The sequence below is a fragment of the Aythya ferina genome (assembly GCF_964211825.1).
Source record: "Aythya ferina genome assembly, chromosome: 2".
In the NCBI taxonomy this organism is placed as follows: Eukaryota; Metazoa; Chordata; class Aves; order Anseriformes; family Anatidae; genus Aythya; species Aythya ferina.
In genome coordinates this window covers 24,775,445-24,801,620 of record NC_140297.1, presented here as the reverse complement: position 1 = coordinate 24,801,620, position 26,176 = coordinate 24,775,445, and the positions used below count along the sequence as shown (strand labels likewise).

The 26,176-nt window shown below is 39.0% G+C and overlaps 2 protein-coding genes across 5 annotated transcripts in view; one reads left to right on the top strand and one right to left on the bottom strand.

Moving 5' to 3' along the window:
- The window catches only part of ANKIB1 (ankyrin repeat and IBR domain containing 1), a 97,153-nt gene extending 92,640 nt beyond the window's left edge, over positions 1–4,513 (bottom strand). The window contains exon 1 of one of the 3 annotated variants that reach the window (XM_084507917.1): positions 4,051–4,513. The gene's annotated coding sequence lies outside the window, so the exon portion shown is untranslated. The remainder of the gene's footprint in view (positions 1–4,050) is intronic. The other 2 variants (XM_084507916.1, XM_084507918.1) reach the window with 2 other exon arrangements.
- A 106-nt stretch (positions 4,514–4,619) lies between these two features.
- Positions 4,620–25,629, top strand: KRIT1 (KRIT1 ankyrin repeat containing). 2 transcript variants are annotated; one of them, XM_084507920.1, is made up of 18 exons: positions 4,620–4,638; positions 6,093–6,164; positions 7,103–7,232; positions 7,689–7,848; positions 9,174–9,266; positions 10,164–10,293; positions 12,246–12,489; positions 12,788–12,903; positions 13,279–13,422; positions 14,476–14,632; positions 14,897–15,004; positions 16,065–16,221; positions 18,111–18,262; positions 18,907–19,073; positions 20,708–20,795; positions 22,522–22,728; positions 23,070–23,186; positions 23,867–25,629. In XM_084507920.1, the coding sequence occupies exons 3-18, from the start codon at positions 7,131–7,133 to the stop codon at positions 23,933–23,935; spliced, it is 2,211 nt and encodes a 736-aa protein (XP_084364046.1). In that variant the 5' UTR covers positions 4,620–4,638; positions 6,093–6,164; positions 7,103–7,130; the 3' UTR covers positions 23,936–25,629. The 2 variants fall into 2 exon arrangements, with proteins under 2 accessions (XP_084364046.1, XP_084364045.1); XM_084507919.1 differs by lacking the exon at positions 4,620–4,638 and adding an exon at positions 5,013–5,837.
- Positions 25,630–26,176: the final 547 nt, after the last annotated feature.

The following is a 26,176-nucleotide window of genomic DNA, read 5'->3' as shown; positions in this document are numbered from 1 at the left end:
AAGAAAAAAAATGCCTTCATGAAGTGTGTTTTAGGACTTTTAGTGAAACCTGAATTTGAAAATAAGCAATGGACTTTTTCTTTAGTATTTGATGCCTTCCTCTGATATTGGCTCCTGAAAAATAAATAAATAAATTGTATTTTAGAACCTACTCTACATTTTAGAAAATCTCCCCAAAATGACAAAGATTTAAAAGAGGAGGTATCCAAGCTGTGGCTTTCTTGGTTGCTTAATTAAGAAAGTAAGGCACAACCAACTGGTCTGAGAGCAAAACAACTCCCTTCAGGTTATTTTGGTTTTCAAAGCTTATCGTCTAGTTACTAAAAAAAATATATATGTATTTATAAATCAGCTTGTATTGCATACAGTCTTGCAGATGGTCCAGGAATCAATTATTCTTGATCTTTTCCTCGAACTAAAGCTATGCTTTTCTTCAGAACACTAAAACGTCAAAGGGTTATGTCTTTGCATTTGACCATCAGCTGTAAATATGAATTCAGATAATTCCAAACTTACAGCTTACTCCAAATACCACAGTGACTTGGAAATGCCTAGACTGTATTTTTCACTGCAGCCCTTATTATACAGCAAGGGCTAAGTGGTTCACAGCAGTTTAAAAATACTCCCTTAAAATGCATATACACCATTTGGCTACCATCTGACAGCCCTTATTCCATGGATTTTTTGGTGAGTGCTGTACTTCTAAAAGTCTTTCTGGTTTATTTACTCCTATGTTTTTAGAGTGCTATTTTCACAGTGGAAGTCCATGTCAAAATTGAAAACCTTCCCATTGTTATTAAAGAAGGGAAAATCCCCAAGAAATTTAATAAAGTTTTTTGCCAGTACAGAAGCCTGTACATAAAAAATTGTTTTATACCTAACCTTACTCTTAGAGAATTTGCTTCGGTTTGAAACAAAGCTCCTCAGCTTCCTTGTCAGGAAAGGGTTGGACAAGAAAAATTACCGAGGAACTTGACAGGAGCTGTCGTGCAGCTGCTCCGGAAAGCCTCCCCAGCCGGGAAGGATCTGAGGCATTCAGCACAGAGGTCCTCCTATTTCACTGCAGTAATCCATTTACAACCTGTTATTGTATTTTTACTCCAATTATCCTTTAACATTCCAAGTCCAGCATTGACGTGCTTTAAAATATAAATCAAAGCAAAACCACTAAATCAAAACCTCTCTTAAGCAACATCAACAAAATATGTTAGAGCAAATTCAAGGATAATAGCACGACTAAAAATTTGTTCTAGGTCAAAAGAAGCATTTGTCTTAGCTAAAAATACTTATATGGCAATTCTCTTGTTTGCAAAACAGGAGAGCTAAGGATATAAATATATGTGAATTTGAAATTTTAATCTTTATATGGCATGTTTCCAAGTTCTGATAATTATTTTTTCATTACTAAAAACAGGAATACTGGAATAAGGCTAGAAACAAAGAATCAGAAAGCAAGGACTGTACTGTTAAAACCGCATGAATGGTAAAGGAAATTTGGAAAACCTTAAAAAAAAAAAAAAGGTAACTATTATCTCTTCTTCCCCACTTTGACTTCTGGACTAATTAACTGAAGATTCTCAACTACCACTGTACTTACGTGTATAGCACTCCGCCCTGACTACTCTTTGGGATAAGACATAAATAGACACATACACACATACATATAAACACAAATTAAGACAGGTTGGAATGCAAAGCATACTATTTTACTGATACTAGTGAAGACAATGTAATAATCCTCCGAGGAAAATGGCAAATGGGCTATTTTTACCAGTTTCACTTTAAATCCGGAAGATGTTTAGAGGTTCTGAAGAAAACTAGTAGTTTAAGCATTAGGTAGGCTGCTTGGGCTTAAACTGTTAATGCGATATAATCTTGCATGAAATATTCTGCGGCCCCCCAAATTACATATATATGCAATTCATGTGCAGTGTATTTGGGAGGGAGGAGGGAAGCAGTAAAAATCTTGTCTGATGATGACAGCTTTCAAAACACAATCTTCTCTGTCATTTTGAACGTTTCACAATTTCCACAGGTCTACTACTCAAGCAAAACAAAAGATCTCTCTTTCCTATCTATCCTATCTCTCTTTCCTATCTATCTATTTCCTATCAATTACTATACAGCAGTGGGATTAGAAACATAACAGGTTCAGTACAGACATGTGTAACCTCCAGACTTCCACTTCGTTTACTGGTAGGGGTCACCTTAGCAAAGGTGACAAAATTCCAACAATCACAACACCAGAAAGCAACTTAGAGAATTCAGATTTCAAGATGAAGTTAATTTACCACTCAGGTAACGGAGCCTACGTGAAATCTACACAGAACAAATCACATACATACAAAGCCACCACAAAACAAACAAACAAAAAACTCTGCTGGCCAAACTAGTCAAAAACTGATCAACAAAGCTCTATTACTGAAACAACAATGACAACAACAAAAATAACTTAGTGCTAATCAATCACAGCAAAGGCGCCAGGGACTAATGGGTGAGAAAGTGCTCAGGACACATTGAATCAGCCATCGCGTTAACAAGCTCTCACGTAAGTGAGACTTGACGGCACTGTCTAAAACCATTTTAAGAAGTTGTTCCACTAAACCAAAACCGACTGGTGTAGCAGGCATGGTAGCTGTTTCCTTTAACTTTCAGGAGCGTGTAATCCTGACAGAAATACCTGACAAACAGAAGTAAATTTAAACGCAATATATATATATATATGCATCTTGGAAGCTCCAGGTTCTTTCTGTAAGCCTCACCAGACAATTATACATACCTCATCCTGGCTAGACGTGGCAAACCACGTGTAAAAATGAGAAAAAGGGCCGTGTAGATCTTATATCTTGCTTGATTTTCCTCTTTTGGCTACTGATGCTACTCACTATAAATCATTCCACTTTTTTTTCTTTTTCAAATTATTTTCATTCCTAATATTCTACTGATGTACATACAAAGAGAGAGCATCACCAACATTATTTAGCTTATTGCTTGCTTTCTAGTAGTACTTTTAATTCAGGAATAATCTGTTAAAACAAAGAATGAAGTATTTTAGTACAGGCTAAACTAAATTTATTGAAGTGGGAATTGCTTGAGTACAAGACCACCAAGTCTTGGAATTAAAGTTTCCAGAAGCCTCCTCGGTAATTTGGTCTCTTATTTGCAAGAGCAGCTGCTCACACTTTCTACATCAATTTAAAGAAAACAAAAAAGAGACTTCTTTTAAATCCTGTTATAAATTCCACCGTTTCACTTCTGTGTATACCTCAGGTACACGAGCCACGTGTTAGAAGTTGAAAAACGCTGTCACTTTCTGTATGAATAACCCCTTTTTCTTTTAGGGGAAGGAGAGCACTTTCCCGTATACCGAAAAGAAACTGAGGAGAAGTGAACACGCTACGCTTCACATTTAAAAGCAAAGAGATGGAAATAAGGACAAAGCAGCCATACGGGCAGGGAAAGCTTCTGCCTTTCAGCCTCTTGTTGCTGCCGGGCGCTGCGGCTGCTCGCTCCCTCGGAAGCCGCCTCTCTCTTTGCAAAGCGAAAGAAGTTGGGGCAGGTCTGCGGGTGCTGCGCCCACCGCTACAGCTCAGCACGGCCCCGTAGTGAAGGACTGGGCCGTGAAAACTCCTGGCGAGGCTGCCCGAGCGCCTCACTCCGCAGCGAGGCTCCTGGCGCCCCGGGCCGGGCCGGGCTGTCACGGCTGCCCCGGCTTCTTGGCGTTTCGCAGCCAGCTTCGTGCGCCCAGACACGCCTCAGGGAGCGAGCCTGCCCCTTACATAAAGCAGCGACCGTACCGACACCTCGCCGTGCTTCTTCTGGAAATCAAACAAAGTCAGACCAAGACACCAGCCCTCCAGCTTTGGCCGCGGGGAGGCTGCTGGCGGCGGGTCCCGGCGGCTGGCAGCCACCCCGGGCAGCCCCCGCCCGGCCCCCAGCCGCCCGTTCCCCTCCGCACCCCGGCGCTGCCTCTCCGAGGGACGCCCCCGGGACACGGTGGATGGGTCGGGGCTCCGGGCTGTGCCTCGCCGAGCCCTCACCGGCACTCACCGGCTGCTCGCGGCGGCTCCCCCCGGCCCTTCCCGGCGGCCGCCGCCCAGCGCCTCCATTTGCTCGGCGGCCGCCGCTCGCTCGCCCCTCGCCGGCCGCTTTCCGCGCTCCGCTCTGCGGCGCCCTCCGGGGCTCCGGGCTCCCTGGGCACGGCTGCGGCTGTGGCTGCGGGTGCCGCCGCCTCGCTCCCCCTTTGTTCGGCGGCGCTGCCGGGGCCCTCGGCTCAGCGGCTCCCCGCCCGGCGGCGGCAGCAGCGCCTCATGCTCCCGGCCGCCCTCCTCCTCCTCCTCCTCCTCCTCCTCCTCGTCCCCTCCTTCTCTCTCCGCCCGCAGCCGACGCCCGGCAGCAGCAGCAGCAGCAGCAGCAGCCCTTCAGGCCGCCGACCCGGAAACTCATGGGCGGCCGGGGCCCGCGGGGCTCCGACGGGAAGCGGATCCGCCGGGCCGGGGAAGGGAAGGGAAGGGAGGGAAGGAAGGGAAGGGAGGGAAGGAGGAGCGGGGAGGAGCCGGGGCGGAGCGCGGCGGGGCGCGGCTGCGGCGCCCAGCGAGGATGCGCCGGGGGAGGCGGCCGCCGGCGGCAGCGAGGAAGGCAAGGGGGGAGCGAGCGGGGGCCCCCCCGGGGGATCCCCGCTGTGGGGCGGCCTCTGCGGGGCACCGGGGCTCGGGCGGGGAGGGGCTGGGAAGTTTGGGGCGGCCCCGGCCGCGGGGAGCGGGGCGCGGGGCGGCCGGCCCCGAGGAAGGCGGGGAATGGCCCTGCCACAGGGCCCGGGGTGCTGCGGGGAGGGATGGGGAGGAAGGGGAGGGAAGGGGGGTGCTGCCCGCAGCAGGAGGGGTCATGGCCATGCTCCGTGTCCAGCTGCTGCTGAGGGGCCTGGAGCACAAGTGCTGTGAGGGGCGGCTGAGGGAGCTGGGGGTGTTGGTCTGGGGAAGAGGAGGCTCAGGGAGACCTCATTGCTCTCTGCAACTGCCTGAAAGGAAGGGGTGGGGAGCTGGGGGTCGGCCTCTTCTCACAGGTAACCGGTGACAGGACTAGAGGGGATGGCCTCAAGTTGCACCAGGGGAGGTTCAGGTGGGAAATGAGGAGACATTTCTGCTCAGAGAGAGCGGTCAGGCACTGGGATGGGTTGCCCAGGGAGGTGGTGGAGTCACTGTCCCTGGGGGTGTTCAAGGAGAGGTTGGATGTGGTGCTTAGGGACAGGGTTTAGTGGGTGACTTTGGAGGTATGGGATGGTTGGACCTGATGATCTTGGAGGCCTTTGCCAAGCTTAGTGATTCTAGGATTCATGTGGGAGAGGAAGTGCAGCTTCAGCCACCTCATTGCAGCTTGGTAGAAACCACCTCAGGGGTGCACACTGGGCCTCTTCCTTTGGGAGGTCAAAGGAGTGCAGCACACCTCAGTGGAGGTGTGAGGGAGCGGGGACGGGCCAGCAGCTCTGGAGGGATCTGGTCAAAGCATGTTCTTCAGAGCCCACATCTGCTGGGACACGTATGCATTACAGCCATAAGGGTCTGGTTAGGATCAAGTCACAGGTGGTGTCTTCTGAAAGTTTTTATTGTCACATCCTCCTTTTTCACTCTCCATTTTTGTTTTCTAAAGTCACGTGGCAGCTCTCAGAGCTATTTGTTTCCTGAAATTATCATCATCCCCTCTCTGGATTGAGTGCAGAGCAGCCTCCTTGCGAGCAAATCCATCTATGGCCCATACACCAGCCACCCAGGTGGCCCAGCCCTGGCCACGCAGGTTCCTTCTCCACACTTGTGACCCAAACCCAACATACCCCAGTGCATGTAAGGACACCCAGACACCACGCCTTGCCCAGCTGCCTGCAAGGGATGGGTGTTTCTTGTTCCTTTAAATCTCACGAGTTAGTGCATTGCTTATTCAGTGTTCCTAGAAGCTACTGCAATGCCAATCCATATTTAGATACTTCTTTCCTGATATACTCAAGTGCCACCATTACATCAGCTAACTAATGCAGTTGTCTGAACTGAAGGTGAAACTGTGTGTGCTGTTATTTATGTATGTTTTCAATGTATTTTCAGGTAGTCTGATCCCAGTAGAAATATTGGACTAAAAGCATGGGAATCTGAAGACCTCTGTTTCTCCTAGAAAAGGTGAAGAAAATATAAACAGTAACATTAAAAATCTTTGTGGAAAGATTAATCGGCAAATAGCATGTGGACTGAGAGGAGGTTCATGTGCAAATTAAGAAAATGATCATCTGAAAAGTGCTTGTGGCCAGACATGACAGGCTGTCTTGAATCTGATCTATGAAGTGATTTTGTTAGCCCTAAGAGGCTTTCCCAATCATTTTCATAAGATTTTGTAATTACAGGAGTTGTTACTTTAGGTTGAATTAAAGTGTAAGCAAAATTTTTTAATAAATCAAATGTGAGACCTCTGTTCACTTTTTGCTAAAACTGAAGATGTATTGCTTCCAGAAGCTGTGTTTGAATGGATTGTGGCTCAGCTTACAATCCTGCTAAAGAAAAAAAATAAATCCATATTTTAGCTTATTTTTATCAGCTCTGTTACTTGGACTGTAGTCAAGACTATTTTACTTCATATTGGGAGAAATAAGAGGAAAGGGTTCAAGTTTTTTTTCCTGAAATCCCTGTGTAACTGATAGAAATACAGTACTTTGTGACAGCACCTTTTGTGAATTACCATGCTTATAACTTTAAAACATTTTTTTCAGTGTCCTAAAATTCTTTGGCCTTATGTCTGGCTTGCAAAATGTGAAGAGTTATTTACAAATTGGAAAAAATATGTTTACTGTAAAAGTGGTTTAGAGAACAAGATTATTCATATAAAATCTACGTAATGTAAGATTTTCCTCATTCTCTTATTTTTGTCTATGTTATTATTTCATGAACAGTAAGCAGAAGTATAGTAACCATTGGTATTTCTCCAGCTAAAGAGATAATGAATAATAAATGAATAACACAAAGAATCAGCGGACATAACCACTGCATACTGGTGTTTAGTGTGCTGTTGGATTTGTTTTTAATATCAGCTGAATCTTTACTTACTGTTTATTCATTATTTCCAGGGATAAGATTAAAAAAGCAGGAGGAGAGATGGGAAACCCAGAAAACCTTGGAGATGCCTATGTTGCTGTGATTCGTCCAAAAAATACTGCTAGCCTGAACTCTCGGGAATATCGAGCTAAATCCTATGAAGTAAAACTTTAAGATTTTTTCTTTATTAACATTTAAAAAATAGTATGTAATAATAAATGTATAATAATAAAGCAAAAAAGAAAATCTGATAGTAAGATTGCTTAAATAACATACATGCATGTCACATACCTACTGTGTGTCACACCATCGTTAGATTATTTGAGCACTTTACGGTTGTGTAATTTCCTTGTCTTTCATTTCACATCAGGGCCTTTCGCCCTGTGGGCTGCTTAGTACAAGGGAGCAGCCTTGTCTTTTTATCTTTAACCTTACTGTTGCAGAGGTCATTCTGACTTCACTGTCCCGCTCCTCCAGATTCAATACTTCATGAATTTGGTTACTGCTTTTACCATGGTGTGATAAACCTAAAAACAAACAAACAAAAAAAAACACCCAGTTGTTCAATGCTTGTCTAAGTCGTGCTTAAACACCTTTTGTTTCTTTATTGTTTGAAAGATTTTGCTGCTCGAAGTTCCCATTGAAGGTCAAAAGAAAAAAAGAAAGAAAGTGTTGCTGGAAACTAAACTGCAGGGAAGCACTGAGATAACCCAGAGCATCTTGGATTATGTATTAGAAGCCACCAAACCAATATCACCAGCCAATCAGGGTATTAAAGGTAAAAATATTCTAGTCTGATTTTTTGTTGATAGCTCTATAAAATAGTTTAAAATTTAAATGGACACATGGAGGTAATACAAGAGCGTGAAATTAAAAAAAAAGAAGGTACGTTTTGAGTTACATCAAAAACCACCGCACAGCTAAAACCTTTCATTTACCATTGTTTCCTGTTACCTTCCAAGTCCATAAAATGCTTACTAAAAGATTCTTAAGTGAAACTTTGACTGTTTGTTCTACTACTCCACCTCAAATTCAGATTTATAGCTAAACTTCTGGCAAAACAGATTGAAGCACCTTTTTTAACCTTGGTCTGATCTGATGCCAGCATTGTATAAGAGATGCAATATCTACGTGAAAAAACATGTGGCATAACTGTATCAGTTACAATTATAATTTGGTTGGTACATTTTCTTTTTTATTACTGTGACATAGCTGGTCCAGCAAGTGACCTTGTGTTTGTGCTGACAAAAATTGGTTTAGTCAGCTTATTTAATTTCCAGATTGGTATAAACTATACTGACTAAAGCACTTTTTTTTTTTTTTTTTGCTGTGCACCTCATCTTTGTTTTGTAAGTAAGGTTACACCGGGAAGGTTGTCAGTGCAGACAAGACAGTGCTAACAATTTGGATAAACTGGTTGAACGTTAAAATGTTGTAGGTGGCAATAGGTGGGGTTGGATAGACTTAACAAAGGCAGTGAAGCAGAAAACATGGAATAACTTAATAGCATTAGTACGCATTGAGGGATGCCTAGCAAAAGCAAAAACTGTCTGTTTTTTACATAGTTTGGGGAGTTTTGAATTGATTCAGGAACCATGCATTAATATGAACTGTTTAGTGTAGCCTCTGCTAAAATATGCAACTGTGGTCAGAAAAGCAAACAAAATGCTGGATTCTGTAAGGGCGGAAGGGAGGATAATGCAGAAAATACTGTCCTACCACGACATGAATTACCCTAACCTGAAATATTGCATGCAGTTGCACTTTCCCATTTCAGAAAGAATCTTATTTAACTTAAAGATGAGTGGTTTAGGGGGTGAATGCTACCTGAATAATTAGAGGCATAGAAAAATTACTGTGAAATAAGGTGTACAGTCTGTTATCTTTCAGGCTAATGGGTATATACATATTTATGTTCTTTGCTTTGTGTATTTATTTAGATTTTCTAACCTTGCTTTACATTATAGCTAATAATAAGTGACTTTTCTTCCTAAAATTAGGAAGGATGGGTCTGGTAAGCATTCTGTTAGCCAACTCTGGGTTGTTTTGTTTTCTTGATTAATTAATTGTTTTTTGTTTGTTTGTTTTTTAATACTGTACTAGGGAAGCGTGTAGTGTTAATGAAGAAGTTTCCTCTTGATGGAGAGAAGACAGGCCAGGAGGCATCACTTTACATCGTTCCAACCGTTGTGAAAGGTAACACTAAATATAATTTCTGAAGTTGCATTCGTGTTAGTAGAAGTTCAGTTGAGAATTTAAGAATTCTTATGACTACACTGTATGATTTGTATTTAAACATTAAAAAGTTAGATTTGCATGGAAACCTGTCTCTGAACACTTTAAAACTTGAAAATGTTGCATAAAGGCATGGGAAAAACTTGTTTTTAATGGATTGCATTTATTTCTATAACTATAGCACACTTTCACTTATGGATTTAAGCTGTATTTGTTCACTTAATGCATATGTTTTGAACTGTAATCACCTCCTTTGAACTTGCTGAATGCAATTGTAAATAAGGCATCCAGACTATTCAATTCAGTGTTGTTTACTCAGAGAAGAATGCTTAGTGAATTCTGTAAGCAGTTTTGTTTAATGTGGAATGGTGAAGAAGTTCTTTAGAAGGCTAAGTAAACTGCTTGTCAGGAAAGTTTTTAAAAACAAGCCTGAAATAAGTGTCTGTGTGCCTTTGGTGAAACTCCTTTTTTGTTTTTGTGATAGTCCTTAAGGATAAAAACTATCAAATAAATAAATACCATTGTGGAGTTACCAATAGCGTTAAACACTTCTTCAGTTCCTAAGCCCTATTCTTTTTTCTTTTTTTTTTTTTTTTTTCTGACAACAGTAAACATTTCATATTAATTTCTCAGATGAAGCTGATCACAGTGATGGTGTAGTAACTGAACACGTCATGTTTTTTAAGGCTAGTCTTTTGAGTTGTAAATTGTTATGTAAGGATTGTGTATAATTTTTATCAATTATTGTATGGAAAAAGTTCAGCTACTCTCAGTTGGGAACACATAACTACAAAAGATGCAGAAGGGAAAATAAGATTGTTTTCTTTGATGAGTCTTCAGAGTATGTTTCCCTTACAGATAATACAAAATATGCCTACAGTCCAGGATGTCCCGTGTTCTACTGTTTACAAGACATCATGAGGGTCTGCAGTGAATCCAGCACCCACTTTGCTACACTTACTGCAAGAATGTTAATTGCCTTGGACAAGTAAGAAATGCCATAAATAAAAGTACAGTAAAATAGAAGAGAAAAAAATTTGGAGATGTTGCAAATACTTTTTACATTGTTGTGAATAAAAAGAAAATCATACTGATATCAGGTTGCTTTCTTCATGTTTATCAGAATCTAAAACCATGACAACAGATTTCTAAATCTTTTTCAAAATGTTTTTGTAAACTGAGAAATGGTGTGCTTGTTTAAATCAAGTGGCTTCTTGGAAGTCCTTGCTTACAGTGAATGTTTTATAAAATCACATAAAATACTAATATTTAATCTTCTGAAAGTGACACGAATGTTACCAATAAGAGTATTTGCAAGACTGCAGTGGAAATATCTTATTAATTTTATACCATTTAGATTTGCCTTTAGAAACAGTGAAGTGCATCTCTCCCAGACATACATGTTTATTTGCAGTAGTGAATTAAGTTTCGGAACGGTGATTAGTTGTTTAGCCAGATTTATAGGAGTTTGAAATTTGAACATGTGAGCAGGTTTTTTTACATTTAATGTCCCCTTAACAAAGAAATACCAGACATACTTATGTATGAACTTATTTGCAGGAGTAAGTCTGTCTGAACTGTAGGTTAATGAGGCCTTTAATAGGAAATAGGAAAACATCATGTTTATGAGCACCTTTTTCTGCCACACATAAGGTCAGGTGAAGCTCTTGGCTAATACAAAAAGTAATAATAATAACAATAATAATAATAATAATTACAGGCTACTGCATGGCAAGGTTCTGTGTGTAGTTTTTGTGCAGTTCATTAGTATTTCTGTGTATACCATTATGCCAGATTTTATATTTATTTGTTAATTTATGCCTTCAGATTCTAAGCTCTGCTTAAAATGCGTCACCAGGCTTACAGCTGTTAGAGAAACTTTGGAAGTATAATAGAAAAGAGTTTATATGGATTATTCTCTAGGGAGGTAGTCTGAAATAACACTTCAATATGGTACTTTGAACTTTTCAAATTAATCTATCAACTGAAATTACCTGAAAATACCCTCAGTTAGGCAAGAGGGTGTTTAGAGCACAATGACCACAATTTTAAAGACCTTCCTCTCAGCAGGACTATGAGTAAGTGAAAGGAACATAGCTTTTGCAGGACATGATTGATTGGATCCGGGACTTAAAAATCCAGGCCTAAGAATGTGCTCTGAACTGCAAGCCACATTCTTAGACTGGCAAGATCCAAATGATCCTGTCAGTGGATCTTTCATTCCAGAGCATCTATTTCTTTCTTCTACATTTCTGGGGTAAATCACTACAAAGAATTTATTATATTCTAGTGAAGTATGAATTTATTTCAAGCTTTCGAGAAAGAATGTGTGGAAACCTAAAATGCAAACCTGACTTTAGATTTTTAAAATGTCTTGTTCCACATGACCCTAAAGCCGTTCTATATTATCAGGAGGAGTCCACTTAAAACAGAATAATCTTCAGCAAAGCTATGTGAAAAAGCAGGTGGTAGCCTACATGAAAGAGAATTAGCAGTTTCTAAGTTATCAAAGGAAGCTTCAGTCTGCGTACATACTGAAACCTCAGCTCACACTTTAAACAAATTGCTTTAAGTTTCAAAATGAGTATGCTGAGAGTAGTAACACTGATGAACTGAAAGTAAATGAAACGATAACTTGGTGTGGTTACGTGTTTTGGCTGTAACCATCGCTACCTTTACTGTAGATCTTAATTTCCTTTTCTTTGAGAGGTTGCATCTGCCGGAAATGTGTTTGAGCAAACGTTTGCTTAACTATATTCTATTAAAAAAATAATTTGGGGGGAGTAATTTAGTGTGATAAAATTCTGTGCACATTATAATTATTTCTTAATGTATAGTTATCGTGCATACAACCCTTAATCAAACAAAATAATGGCCAGGCATGACCAAAATATTAATTTATTACCTGAAAATGAATTACTTGCTCATTCTCTTCTGCAGGTGGCTGGATGAACGGCATACCCAGTCTCATTCCATCCCAGCTTTATTCAGACCATCTCCTCTTGAGAGAATTAAAACAAATGTAATAAACCCTGCCTATGCTATAGAACCTGGTCAAACAGAGAGCTCGTTACACATGGGTTATACTGCCTTGGAAATAAAGAGTAAAATGCTGGCACTGGAGAAAGCAGATATGTGTATCTATAATCCCTTGTTTGGGTCTGACCTTCAATATACCAATAGGGTAAGAACTGTATTTTCATTTTATATTTGTGAAACATATGTACATTTTCATTTTACAGCTCATTCATTTATTTTATATGAGCATGCTTTGTGTTTTAATGTGATCAGATTTCTTTCTTGCACACTTAACTGCCAAATAGGTTTTAAAATCCACACACTTGAACAGGAGTCCCTTTACTTATAAAATGTCACTAGCATAAATTTGGTTCCAAGAGAATACTTGGGTTGGATGGGGGATTGTTTAACCAAATCTCAGTAAGACTTTTTTTTTCAGTTGTGTTTAAATTATGTCTTCACAGGTTGACAAAGTGGTAATAAATCCATACTTTGGCCTTGGAGCCCCAGACTATTCAAAAATTCAGATTCCTAAAAGAGAAAAGTGGCAACGTAGCATGAGCAGTGTCACAGAGGACAAGTATTACCTTACATTTCTTTTTCTTTAATAGATAATTTTGCTTTGTTACATCACAGTAGTACTTGGCAGACTCAGAATGATGTTCTCTTTAGGGTTTCACTGTACAAATGCCTATTTAAAAAAATCTATTTGAAGTCTCTAAGTACTGAAACAACAATTAAAGGATGGGTCAAGGAAGTTTTAAATTACAAACATTAGGAAAGCATTTCTTAGCATAATGAGTACAGCTGTGGCTTGGCTACTGCATGACTAAAATACTAGTTGTACAAATACACATTTTAGCTGCATGAGCTGTAGATCTGAAGTTAGTCGTGAGTTAGTCATTGAAATATTACTGAACTGTGTTTTCCTTCTGCTTTCCCTTTAATTTAATAGGGAACACCAGTGGGTAGATGATTTCCCTCTTCATCGGAGTGCTTGTGAAGGCGATTCTGATTTACTAAGCCACCTTCTGGACAAAAAGTTTTCTGTTAATCAGTTAGACAGTGACCACTGGGCACCTATCCATTATGCATGCTGGTGAGTCAGTTCGATATATTTTTGCAAATGAAGCATATTCTTGCTGTAGCAATTCTTTAGCACTAAGCACCTGTGTAATTCATCATGCAGACTCAAAAATGAGGAAAAAAAAATCTAGACTTTTATAGTTGGACTCTAATAAATGTTAGTGTTAACCTTTTGAAGAGAAATATTGCTTCAGGTTTTGAGATAATTGCTATCTGAATGGTTTCAGAGACCAGGTATGGATACCATATCATCAAACACTTATCTATTGTTCCTATAGCTGTCCTGAAGCACCTGTTTTAATTGCTGGGTCTGGTTTAGTGTGGTAACTTTTGCAGTCTTCACTGGTTAAAGGCTACAAGTAGTTTTGTACAGCAATAGCAAGTGTTGGTGACGGTCATGCTTTGAGCAGGAAGCTGATTTAGGTAATTTCCAGATGCCAACTTGTCTGATTCTATAATTCTGTGATGATTTTAATCTATAATTCCTTCAAAGCTTTTGTCAGTTGTTGTAGAAATGCTTTTGTTTTGTCCTTAAGCAAGTTAGTCTTCTGTATTTATAATTGTGTCTGATGACCTGAAGAACATGAAAATCAAGCTCGGTTGTTTGAAAACAAACAAAAAACTTATTTGACTTTTAGTGTTTCTCAGAAAATTTACATGAACAGCATACATCAGATTTACCAATTACCAGTGTGAGGTTTAGGTGTTCTCAGGAGACATCTACGTGACAGTCAGAAGGTTTAATGTGATTCTCACAAGGATTTTGAGAATCACATTACTTGTGGGCAAGGCTGAGCCCTGTTTTTGGTGTGACTGCATTGCTACAGCTACCCCAACTTTGTTTAAAGCAAGGTTGGGTGTGTCCGTAATGAATCCAATAAACAGTTACTAGATGGTACCGAGTAAGTGTACAATAGTTGCCACAAACTTATTAATGTTCCCTTCTCTTTGGTGTCATTTCAGAGTTAAACTCTTGAGCATGGCAGTATACTTTTTCATATTTAGGAGTATCTGAAAAAGATTGTTGTTTACACTTGTGTCTGTTCTGTTTTTAATCTCTCTGCAGGTATGGAAAAGTTGAAGCCACTCGGATGCTGTTAGAGAAAGGGAAATGCAATCCAAACCTTTTGAATGGCCAGCTTAGCTCTCCTCTGCATTTTGCTGCTGGAGGTGGGCATGCTGAAATAGTACAAATTTTACTGAATCATCCAGAAATTGACAGAGTAAGTTCTGTTTGTGTACAGAAATAGCGGTTTAACATCCCCTTTCTAGGTTGTGCATGTGAAATACTTTGTGTCCAGATCAAAGTGTGTCATCCCATGGAGAGGTTGCCAAAAAAATGGTTTTCCTCAGTTCTGCTTTTCCCATTCTATATCAATGAAATGTTAAACCCCAGGATTGAGGATCTTAATAATCTTGAAAATATGTAAGTGTTTACCCATCTCCAGTCAAAACAATGTATTTTCTGTGTTTCTGTTGGTTTGTAGCACATTACTGATCAACAGGGAAGGTCTCCACTGAATGTCTGTGAAGAGAACAAACAAAATGAATGGGAAGAAACTGCAAAACTGCTGAAGGAAGCCATAAATAAACCTGTATGTGCTTATTTTCTAAATAGTTTGCAGTTTATATTTAATTTACACATAGACTTGTGGAAGAGCTAGGCCGACTTATAGCTGTTACTGGAAACATGCAATATACTTAAATTGTTAGTGTAAATATTGACAAACTAGCATTTTGTCTATTTTTTTTTTGTGAATAATTATGGCTAGTAAGACTTTAAATGTGATTATTTGATTTATTTGTAGAAGTATCACATCAACTGTTGATCTCATGTCTACTTTTGATGATATAACCATTACTTTTCTTTATGCCTTATTAACTTATGTGCTGATAAACAGGGACACTCAGCTGCTTAAATGCAGACTTCTACAAAATAGGCTACTCAGTTCTTGAGCACTGAGTAGATTTGAGGAGAGGAAATAACACAATCTTGCAACATTTTATTTGAGAAGCTGAAACATTGAACCTGTTGGAGAGATGAATACAAGATGTTTCTTTACTTTGTATGACTTGTGTATGTATATGCTTTAAGCACCTGATTTCAGTCTCTCAGAAAGTGTGCTCTGCGCCCACACGTAAATCACTGAAGGCTATGGGAATTCTGAAAGGGGAAAATGATTTATTATTAGCAATATTATCGAAGGGCTAAAAGATCTTAGTGAGATTGTATTCTTATTTTGCTGGGGTCTGTGTAAAGGATGGTGTTTTCCTCCTGAAAAATTAACCTTTTTTGGATTAGACTAATGGTGAGAATAGTTCATAACATGCCAGTAATAGTGAGGTAGTCATTTCAGGACCTGTTTAGGCAGTTGAGCCCAGATCCCTTTTTCTGTAAGTTCCTGCTTGCCTTTGAGTTAAACAGAAGCAAACTCCTCAAATATCAGTAGAACCTATCTTGTAGTTACTGTGGTAAAAACAAAACAAAACAAAAAAAAACACTTCATAAGAAGTTGCATGGGACATGAAACATACAGTTTTCTTAAACAAAAATATGAAGAAGTTGTGCAGTGTGTTTTTTCTCAACAGTATCAAGCACCAACAATAATTTGTATAAGTTTACATTAAAGAATTAAACACTGTTTCTTTATGTAGTATGAAAAGGCGCGGATTTATCGTATGGATGGGTCATACCGCTCTGTTGAGCTGAAACATGGAAACAATACCACTGTACAGCAGATAATGGAAGGGATGCGTTTGTCTCAAGAAACTCAGCAATACTTCACTATCTGGATTTGTTCTGAGAATCTCAGTAAGTAACAGGGAAGTTAGTTATACTTGAGAGTTGATAAACTGTGATAACAGTTTTTTTTGTTTGCCTTTAAAAAAAAATGACGATTTTCTTAAGAAAATAGGAAACATGGTCTCTGACAGCTTTGTAATACTCTGTATCAGTTTCTTACAAACCATGTTTAGGAATTAATTTATATCTAGGCTGTCTGTTAACATGCTTTGCCCCTCCTGGAGACTCTGTGATCCTTACAGGTGTCATTCTTTATATATTTTGCATAAGGAGTGAGACCCAATTTTCTATTTCCTCTGCTTAAGCTTTCCTGCAGTAGATCAGCTCCCAGCCGTTACAGCCTGATATCTCCAAAATGTGCTTTCAGAGTTACAGATAACTTCATTTTACTCATTGTTTTGGCTATCTCCAGTAGGTCTGACTCTCTCACTGTGGCACCTAAAATGTATTTCATCTTGGAAGATGAGCCTGTTCCAGATTGCCTTTCTGTTTACAAAACACAGTTAAGGTCCAGTGGATACTGTGTTGCTGTGTTGACAGTACTGTTAAGACAGAAGCCTTGCATTCAAACTTCTATTTATTGATGTCATTATTCTACTACTTCAGCACTGTTGCATTGTTACTTTTTTTAAATATAAAAGTATTGTAGTTGTATGCAGTCTGGCTACTGTAACCCACATTTGAATGTAATACCTGGAACAGGACGGATCATAGAGAATGGCTTTGGTTGGAAGGGACCTTTAAAGATCATCTAGTCCAGTCCTTCTGCTGTAGACAGGGAAGAAGTGTTTGAGTATTTAAGTCTTACTGCCTTTTCTAAGCATATATATCATGTTTTACTTAAATCACAGAAATGCTACCCTTGCATTTTAGGGGAAATATTCACTGATACATTGTTTGTTTAAAACGAAGTAATTCTGTAGATATTTAGCCTAAGTTTAAAAATGAATCAGCTTCTGATATATAGTCCTTCAAACAATTAATGACAAGTTTTAAAAATACATTTCTTGCAGTTTGTTGCATGCAGTTGTAAAGACCACATAGTCTCCTTGTATATAGGATGGATAATATTTTTCTGTGTTTGAATGTAGGGGGGATAAGTAGAGTGAATAGATAGATTATCCTCAGTGAAAACATGTTCCACTATAATAGGTCCTTTGAATTTTTACATATAAGGTAAAATGTCACAATGTAGAAGCTAGGGCAGTGAAGATAAAACAAATGCAGTTCTGGTTCCTCGCTACTAGAAAACAGCTAAACAGTAATCACAAAGACAGGCAGGACAAGTGAATGAGCACAGCTGAAGGTATGTATATAGCAGGACTGTAGCTGGAACCTCTGCATTTATATAATCTCTGATACAGACAGGAGAACATGTAAATTTGAATTATAGTAGCCTGATAAGATATTTCACATATTAAAAAAAATGAATGTCTGTTGTGAAAGGTTTATGGATTATATCTCCAAAAATGGCAAGTATGTTTGCAAGATAAGCTATATCTGTATTTTTCCGTCAAAATCAGACTTTTGGACTTTGTCCCATAATAATTATTGTGATTTATTTAATATGTCTGCTTGCTTTCTGGATTCCCTCTACTTGTGGCTTTATGATCCATCTTGATATTCCATTAGGTTTTTAAATACAAGTTCACTCTTGGGAAGATGAAAACAACAAAGGTTCATCGTTAGTGCTTTTATTAAGTATATGTCAAGAGTTTTGTCAATATGTCTGTATTTTTAAAACCTTTTATATGTAGCAGTTTAGAAAGCATTGGAAAACTGTTTGTTAATGAGTCCTCAGTTTGAGATATTCTGTTTCTGGCACAGAATTTAACATCCATATATGTATATGCTAGGTTATTGTTCTGTTTATTTATAAACAAACTGGTATTTTCTAGGCCTCCAACTGAAGCCATATCACAAGCCTTTGCAGCATATTCGAGACTGGCCTGAAATATTCACTGAACTGACAAATCTGGATCCTCAGAGGGAAACTTCACAGCTTTTCCTGAGAAGAGATGTGAGACTTCCACTGGAAATAGAAAAAAAGGTCTGCACATAGAAGTGATAGCGTGAAACCATGGTCTGAATCAGGACACCTTGAACATCAACACTCAGTGTGTTTAGTGACTGTAGTAATTTCCATGCTTACTTAAATCAGATCTCTTCTCTCCTTCCCTTTTCTGTAAGACTTTGTCTTCAAGTTCTGCCCTATGCCTTCTCAACATTCACTCAGACTCTCTTAATTTCTCACCTTCTGAACTGTTTGGTTTATTGTAAGTCCATGTGCCCCAGTCTCTGTTTGTCATGCTCTGTTTTCTTTTCCTCATACTATGATGTATCCAATACTTAATTAGTCAATTTCAGTGGGATTATTCAAATATATTCAAAATTGATTGGGGAATGGGGGGCGGGGGAGGAGGACACGTATCAGTATTTCTGTGAACCTATTGATTGGGCATGGTGTGCTAGTCACCTTTAATTTGCAAATGCGTTAGATTAATGAAGTCTTGAATTAAGTCAGTAAAAAAAAATGTCATTTTTACCATTGCAAAGCATTACTAAAAGGTACATTTCAAGCAGGATCACACCTTCGTGCTCTGTCTCTGAATCAATGAGAAATTGTATTTCTTGTTTCTAAGCTTATTTTGTTTTACCATGAAATCATATTAATTATTTATTTTTTTTTAACAGATTGAGGATCCATTAGCTATTCTTATTCTTTTTGATGAAGCCAGATATAACTTACTGAAAGGTTTCTATACATCACCTGATGCCAAGCTGATCACACTCGCAAGTCTGCTCCTACAAATAGTCTATGGAAATTATGAGAGCAAGAAGCATAAACAGGGCTTTCTGAAGTAAGTATGTGCATTTAAAATGTCAGATTTTGTTTTTCAGTGACACATTTTAGATAGTTCCACTTAGTGTGAAGCTCTCAAATTTTAGGTATAGCGTTATTTACTGTCACTGAGCTCTAGTTCAGAGTGACCATATAACCCTTGTAGCATTAACAGAAGTTAGGTGTGGTGTCTGATAAACACGCTAACTTTACTTATTGCAGTCCCAGGCAGAGGGATGGAGGTTCTGTATTCTGCAAGTCTGTGCTGAGATCCAGTAATATGAAAATGTATAACAGTATTCATGTGAGTGAAGGGTTTTAACAGGATGGAGACTGGACTATGCTGAAGGAATTCCTTACTATGTCCAGATAAACCAGATTCTGGACTGGCTTTCCTCCCTCTTTTGGAGGGGGTATGGAGAGACCATGGAGAGTGTTATTTCTGTTCACATTTGCATGTGAAATGCTACACCAAATTGGTCAGGAACACAGCACCAGCAGGGCTGTGCCAGATGGTGCTTTTCTCTCACCTTCTCTTCACTTGACCGTGGAGCTGTGGCTGAGCTCTTCTGGGATGTGTTTTTTTCTTCCCACATACATTCCTACAGTGGTACCTGAACACATCAAGATTTCGCTCCTCTGCTGAGTGAACCTTCACTCCACCCCCCACCAACTCCACCCCAGCTCATTCACGTAACAGCAGCTGTGCTATCCTGGGAGGCTACTATACTTCTTATCTCTTCTCATTCACAGCAGCAGCTGAGCTGTGTTGGCTTGCTTTTCTTGGTTATGTCCTCCACCATCAGTAAATCAGGTGCATTTTTTTGCTGCAGTTACACTGATACAAGTGGGAGCTGCCTCTGAAAGGGCTGGCTGTACTGCCTCATGTCCAGGTTCCTTTCTCTGCCTTCTGTTAGGCATAGGGACTGTACCTGTACAGAGTAAGCCAGATGAATGAGCTCGCTGAGCAGAAAACCAGCAGTGACCCAGATGCGTTGTCCTGTGTGGGGTTTCTGTTTGGTAGTGAAGTTATGGACAAATACAGTGTAAAAGGGATGCAGCCTATATTAATAGTGCATGAAAGCCAACTAGGCTTTTACAGCTTCCTTTTAGTGTTTGTTGCCTCTTTTAAAAATAGAACTTTCTTTAGATAGCTCATAATACAAGAGTGAAGCTATTTAATTTTCACGTGGAGATGAACGGGCCTGGCTATTGTTGGTACTGAACACAGCACTGAAGGGAAGAGTGCCCATAAGCTGTCATCCTTACCAAGTTATGTGATTTTTCTGGTTTAAGCAACTGTCCCTATATAATTTTGGCTTCCAAACTGGAAACCACCAAACCGGTCTGTAATCAAGTAAGAGTCGCGTTCTGCTGCTAGCATTTCCTGCCCCTGCCATGTCCATAATGCGTGACACAGAGAGGTTAACACAAAGCTCTGTCAACTGCATGGCCATTAACTAAGAATTGCTCTCCATCTTAGGAAACCCCAGCTTCAATTTCAGGATAGCTTCTCATCTGAGGAGGCAAGGTAGAATGGGAGCTGACTGTCTAGCTCTGTGTATGTGGCTTGAAGATGCAAACTGGCAGCCATTGTTCTGAGTCCTTACTTTGATTAAGGAAAACTTCTTTTCTGCTTTCTTTTTCTTGTAGTGAAGAAAATCTTAAATCCATAGTGCCAATCACTAAACTGAAGAGTAAAGCTCCTCACTGGACAAACAGGATACTTCATGAATACAAGGTAGGACAAATAGTAAAATTCTAGAAAATCCTGTCTTAAACATATGTTTGACTGATTGTCAGTTAATGAACAAAAATGCTCGTATATGAAGCTGGAAATGTGTATGCTCTGAATTTTTAGTATGGCTTGTTGGAACGCTCTATTTCTTATACAGTTACAGTTGTTTTGTTTCTTAAAAATAAGTATAATTTTGTCATCTATTCATTTATCCTCAACATTATCTTTCCATTGGGGGATGTTGCCAATTGAGGTGGACATGCAGAAAATCTGCGCTGATTTGTATTTTCCCATCTTCTTGCAGCGATAGATCCATAAACTCCTTTGTGCCAATGTAACTTGTATGTTAGAGACGTTAGTGGTACTGACTCACAAACTACACTGATTAGAGTAGGTCATTTAGCAAAACTCTTAAACGTGGACTTGGGCTGCTTCTGTAGAAGACATCTAACTTCGGGCTGTGAATTCCAAACTGGGTCAGACACACCTGAAAATTAAATTAGCGAACTTCGCAACAAATTGTGGAAGAAGTGAGGTGTGACAGGGAGAATTGTACCAGCTGACATGTATCACTTACAGTAGCCAACAGGAAACTCTGCAGAGGCACACAACGAATGTTTTCAGGCCTTGCCACAATTTCTTTAAGATGAGGTTACTCAATCATATGCTTTCTCCTGATGCCTACACCTTTTCTGTCAGAAACCAGCAGATCATCTTTGTAATATAGATGAAGAAGGGGAAGATGATGGTTTTTCTAAGACTGGTATAGAAGGGGGCACAGCAGAGTATTCTCTACTCTTTCTTTTATCTGATAATACGTAAGAGTGAGCACAGCTTTTTAGCCTTCTGTTCTTTGGACATTATTTTTGAGTGCAAGAGAAGGGGAAAGGAGCTGCAATCTTTGTTCCAAAGACATTCATATATTTTACATTTTAAAAATAGCTGTGTAGAATTCAGATAAACAGTAATGCAGGGTGTAGAACCAAAGAGGTTGGTGCCACCCACCACACCCACAATTATGGCCCCCTAATTGCTAAAGACTTATGTTCCCTCTTGGCCCTGTGCCTTCTCATGTGTGGCCCAGACAGTTTTTTGTTTCAGAAATGTTTTTTAGTTTCAGAACTCAGAAAGTTGTTTCCCCTTTTTCTATTTAGTGTGCTTTACACCAGTATATTCTGAGGTGGGAGCGCATTCTAACAACCCTTTGTTGCGACTGTTTCATGTTACTGAAGAGGAAGGAAACAGCAGGAGCACGTCTCACTCCAAGTGAGGGCTCTGCTGAAGAAAACAAAGCTGTGCTGCCTTTTGTTTAAAAAATAGAAAATCCACGCTGTGTTTGGGGGAGATACTTGCTCATCTGAACATGCCTTGGAACACTTGAAGGGTTGATGAAGGTGAATGCTTAGGGTTTTTTGGATTTTATGTATTTAGCGCCTGACAAGTCCAACGTACTTATGAGAGAGGGAAAATTGTGGGGATCTGCAGTGCTCAGGTGTCTGTGGTTAAGATTTTTTGATGCTCATACAGGCAACTGCTTTCTGCCTCAGTCTGTTTTGGCATCTGAGCCTTTCTGTGACTCCAGGGTTTAATATAGGTACAGGAGAATGGTTGCTAGAAAGCACTTTGGGAATACTAGTTTAGTGGGAATTCTACTGAACTGTGGATTTTCTTCAAATAAACACAATTATTTTGGAAGATGTATTGATTGCCATTGTTCTTTTATTTCTAGAACCTCAGCACCAGTGAAGGTGTAAGTAAAGAGATGCATCACCTTCAGCGCATGTTTTTGCAGAACTGCTGGGAAATTCCTACTTACGGAGCAGCTTTTTTCACCGGCCAGATATTCACCAAAGCAAGTTCAAGTAGCCATAAAGTCATCAAAGTGTACGTAGGAGTCAATGTGAAAGGGCTGCATCTCCTCAACATGGAAACAAAGGTCAGCTTACGTGATCTGCCAATAAAAGCTGCTAAGTTTTAATTCTGTTCTCTTAAATTCCCCATGCTACTTCCTACTTTCTACTTTTTTTTTTTTTACTAGTCTCTTTTCACATCCGACTTGACTGTGAAGATTTCCAAGATTTTGAAGTCTTCAAAGGGCACTACTAATAGAAAGCCTCGTATTTTTCCACTTGACTACTTTATAAGCTACAACTAGATAATGGAACATACTGTTTCACTTAGGTAGAATCCTATCTAAAGTAAGGAAAAGTAAGGAAAATTCAGTTTGTAAGTATGGAGAGTATTTTCTGAGTGACGGTTTACTGCATTTCATTGTAGGCTTTACTCCTCAGCCTAAAGTATGGCTGCTTTATGTGGCAGTTGGGAGATGGTGATACATGTTTTCAAATACACAGTCTGGAAAACAAAATGAGCTTTATTGTGCATACCAAACAGGTAAGCATTGTCATTTTTCATCCTCTGTTTATGTTGAATTATTTTTCCTAGACTTCTCTTTTGAGATTGACAACCCTTGTTCCATATAAAAGATGCTCCAACCAAGTCCCCACAAAAATGATTTTCAAATGAGAACTCTTGCTAATATTTCAGAATGTTTGCTTGTTTTCCTAGTATGTGAAACCTTTAGGGTTCAAAATACGTAAAAATACATCTGCAGTTATTAGGGAATAGAATTTTTGTAATGGAAACTGTTTGTTGCATGTACCCAATGCTTTAGACTCTAAGGACAATTTTAAATATGACAAGAATCACAGAGTTAGAGCTGGTAACTTTTCTATCAAAACTAGTGGAGTTTGGGATTGGGTGGTATTAGTGATAATATGTCATGTTAAAATGTGTTGCAACAGAACTACAGCTTTGACTGTCTTGTATACTTTGACAGTAGTTGCCTTTTGATTCTTAAGAATATGGATAGAGGGATGAAGTGATTTAACGTTTTGAAAAACACTTTCTGATTTATGAGGAAAACCTAGTTCTTGTTTTTCATTATTTCATTATTTTTTCTAAAATGATGTAATTTCTAACACTTCTGTATACTTACCTTTGCCATATATTTAAATTGTTTGTGTCATTGATCTGAAATGCTGATTAGAATTTAATTGTATGCCCTTGCACAGGCAGGTCTCGTCGTAAAACTTCTGATGAAATTAAATGGCCAGTTAATGCCAAATGAAAGAAATGAATGATGGAAAAGTTATGAAACAGCATCTTATGGCTAAGCAAAAAACAATTCCCATCCTGACAGAAGACTTCCACATACATGAGTTTTACACAATAGAAAAGTCAATTTGTACAGTTGGTTTTTTAACTTTGTACAGAAGCTGCATGGTTTATTTTTTTAAAAAACTATACAACATATCTGTTATTTTTATAAATATTTTTGTTTTGCATATAAGCTATTGTAGAGCTTCAGGTAAACCAATAAAGCTAGTAAAATGTAAATTTCGGTCAGACGAGAGTGAATAAGGAATCATTCTTGATTCTTGATTGTTGGACGAGAATGAATCTGGGAACTTTGTTTCCCAGAGGATTATGGGACTGCTGGTGCCATTAAGCAAGTCTCAGTTAACCTATTTACCTTTCCTGTCTTTCTGTGGAACATCGAGGAGGTTGTATATGTTTTAGTATTTGTAGACAAACTTTATTTTTAAAATACTGTTGATAAGTATGCCTAGAAGACCAGTCAATCCTTTGACCAACTACTTTTGATAAACTCATATTTTTTATTTGGTTTCTGACGAATGTTATAGCTGGCTTTATTTTTACTCTTTCTCATACTTTGTATTCAAATTTATTCTAAAATACTGCATGAGGATGTCAAAAGGGAAATACTTTGAATCTACAAAAGCCATATTAAATGTTTAGCATGCTTATTATAGGAAAACTGGATTTTTACTTTTGCTGTGCAATATAAAATTTTGTATGTGAAGGAGAGGGAGATACAGATTTATAAATAAATCTTATTCAGAAGTCTTCAGAAAGTTTAATAAGTCTTACCCTGGATTGCAATACATATGCAGTAACAAAAGCTCATATAGGATGTACTGAGTTATTTCTGTTAAACTCATTCTCCTACTCATTACTTATTTCAGTTTATTGAAACCACAAGGAGTGCAGGATGCAGGAATGAATATACTTTATGTAACAGTTACAGTTTGATAATACAACAATACAGTTTATAAGCATTCTTGCTCTTTGCAGTTAGGACTGGGTCTTAACGTGTTGGGTCTTAAGTGTAAGGTCGAATGCTATGGAGTCTGAAACATGTCGTTGTACCTTAAAATAGTATTCATGATACATCTTTAAAAATCCTAGTTGCATTTTGGGGTTTTAAGTGCACTTGACTATTTCTTCCATGTAAACTGCATGCTAAAACAGTGTGCAATATTTTGTAAAGTAACTTACAGACAAGTGGCTTTTTTTGTTGTTTTTTAAAGTGAAGATTAAAACAAGTGTTAGGAACTGTGTTGTTTTATAATGCCTTTACTAGTACCTCACTACTAGGAAGTACATTTTAAGAAATTAACATCTTAAAAAAAAAAAAAAAGTGAACAGGAGACTTCATTTGTTACCTTCTTAGAAAGCTGTGCTTTAAAACTGAAACTTCACTGTCATAAAGAACAGTAAATCATGGATGGTTATCTTTTATTTAAGATAAATAATGCAACAGGTCCATCATAGTGCGTCCTTGCTATCGTGGCGCACTGGTATCAGAAGTACTCTTCCATACGCAGCACTTTGTTACAAAACTAGAGGAAGAATGTTAAGATGTGTGTTACAGCCACATATTTAACAACAGTATTAATATGCCTTAATGCTGTATAGTTCTTTCTGCTAAGATTCTTATTTATTACTACTTAATAAATTGTTTACAACAAGTCATCTTTGTTGGTTTTATATTATTACCACCAGCATGGAAGTACCATCAAATGTGTCACCAAGCAAGTCCTATTACTTTACAAAACATTTTTTTTTTTTTAACAGGCTTACCTTTGCAAGTTTTGTAGGGTGATCATGAGATAGGATCACAGGAAGGGATCCATGGTGACTGCAAATTGAGGCACACAGAGCACTTTGCTCTGCACTGTGGATACAACTTGGGCATCGATCGGAAAAACTGGAAACTCTTAGTCCTGGCAAACCCAAAGGCTGCAGATACTGTGCACCAAGGGAGTTTTTGAGGACTGAGAGCCCAGCCATGCTGTCCAGGTAGGCTTCTGGCAGCTGGGTACATAGCAGTTGTCACTAGGTTGCTGTTACAAGAAAGGTGTGTGCTGTCCTTTTGTCTAGAAGTGGGAAATGTGAAACAGGAGCAGAGAGAAATCTGATGTTGTAGAGGTAGACTGCTAGTAACAGTCCTTTGGAATTGAAAAAGAGCTGCAGGAAGTCTAAAAATGAAATAATTCCTGCTTACAAATGTTTAGGTC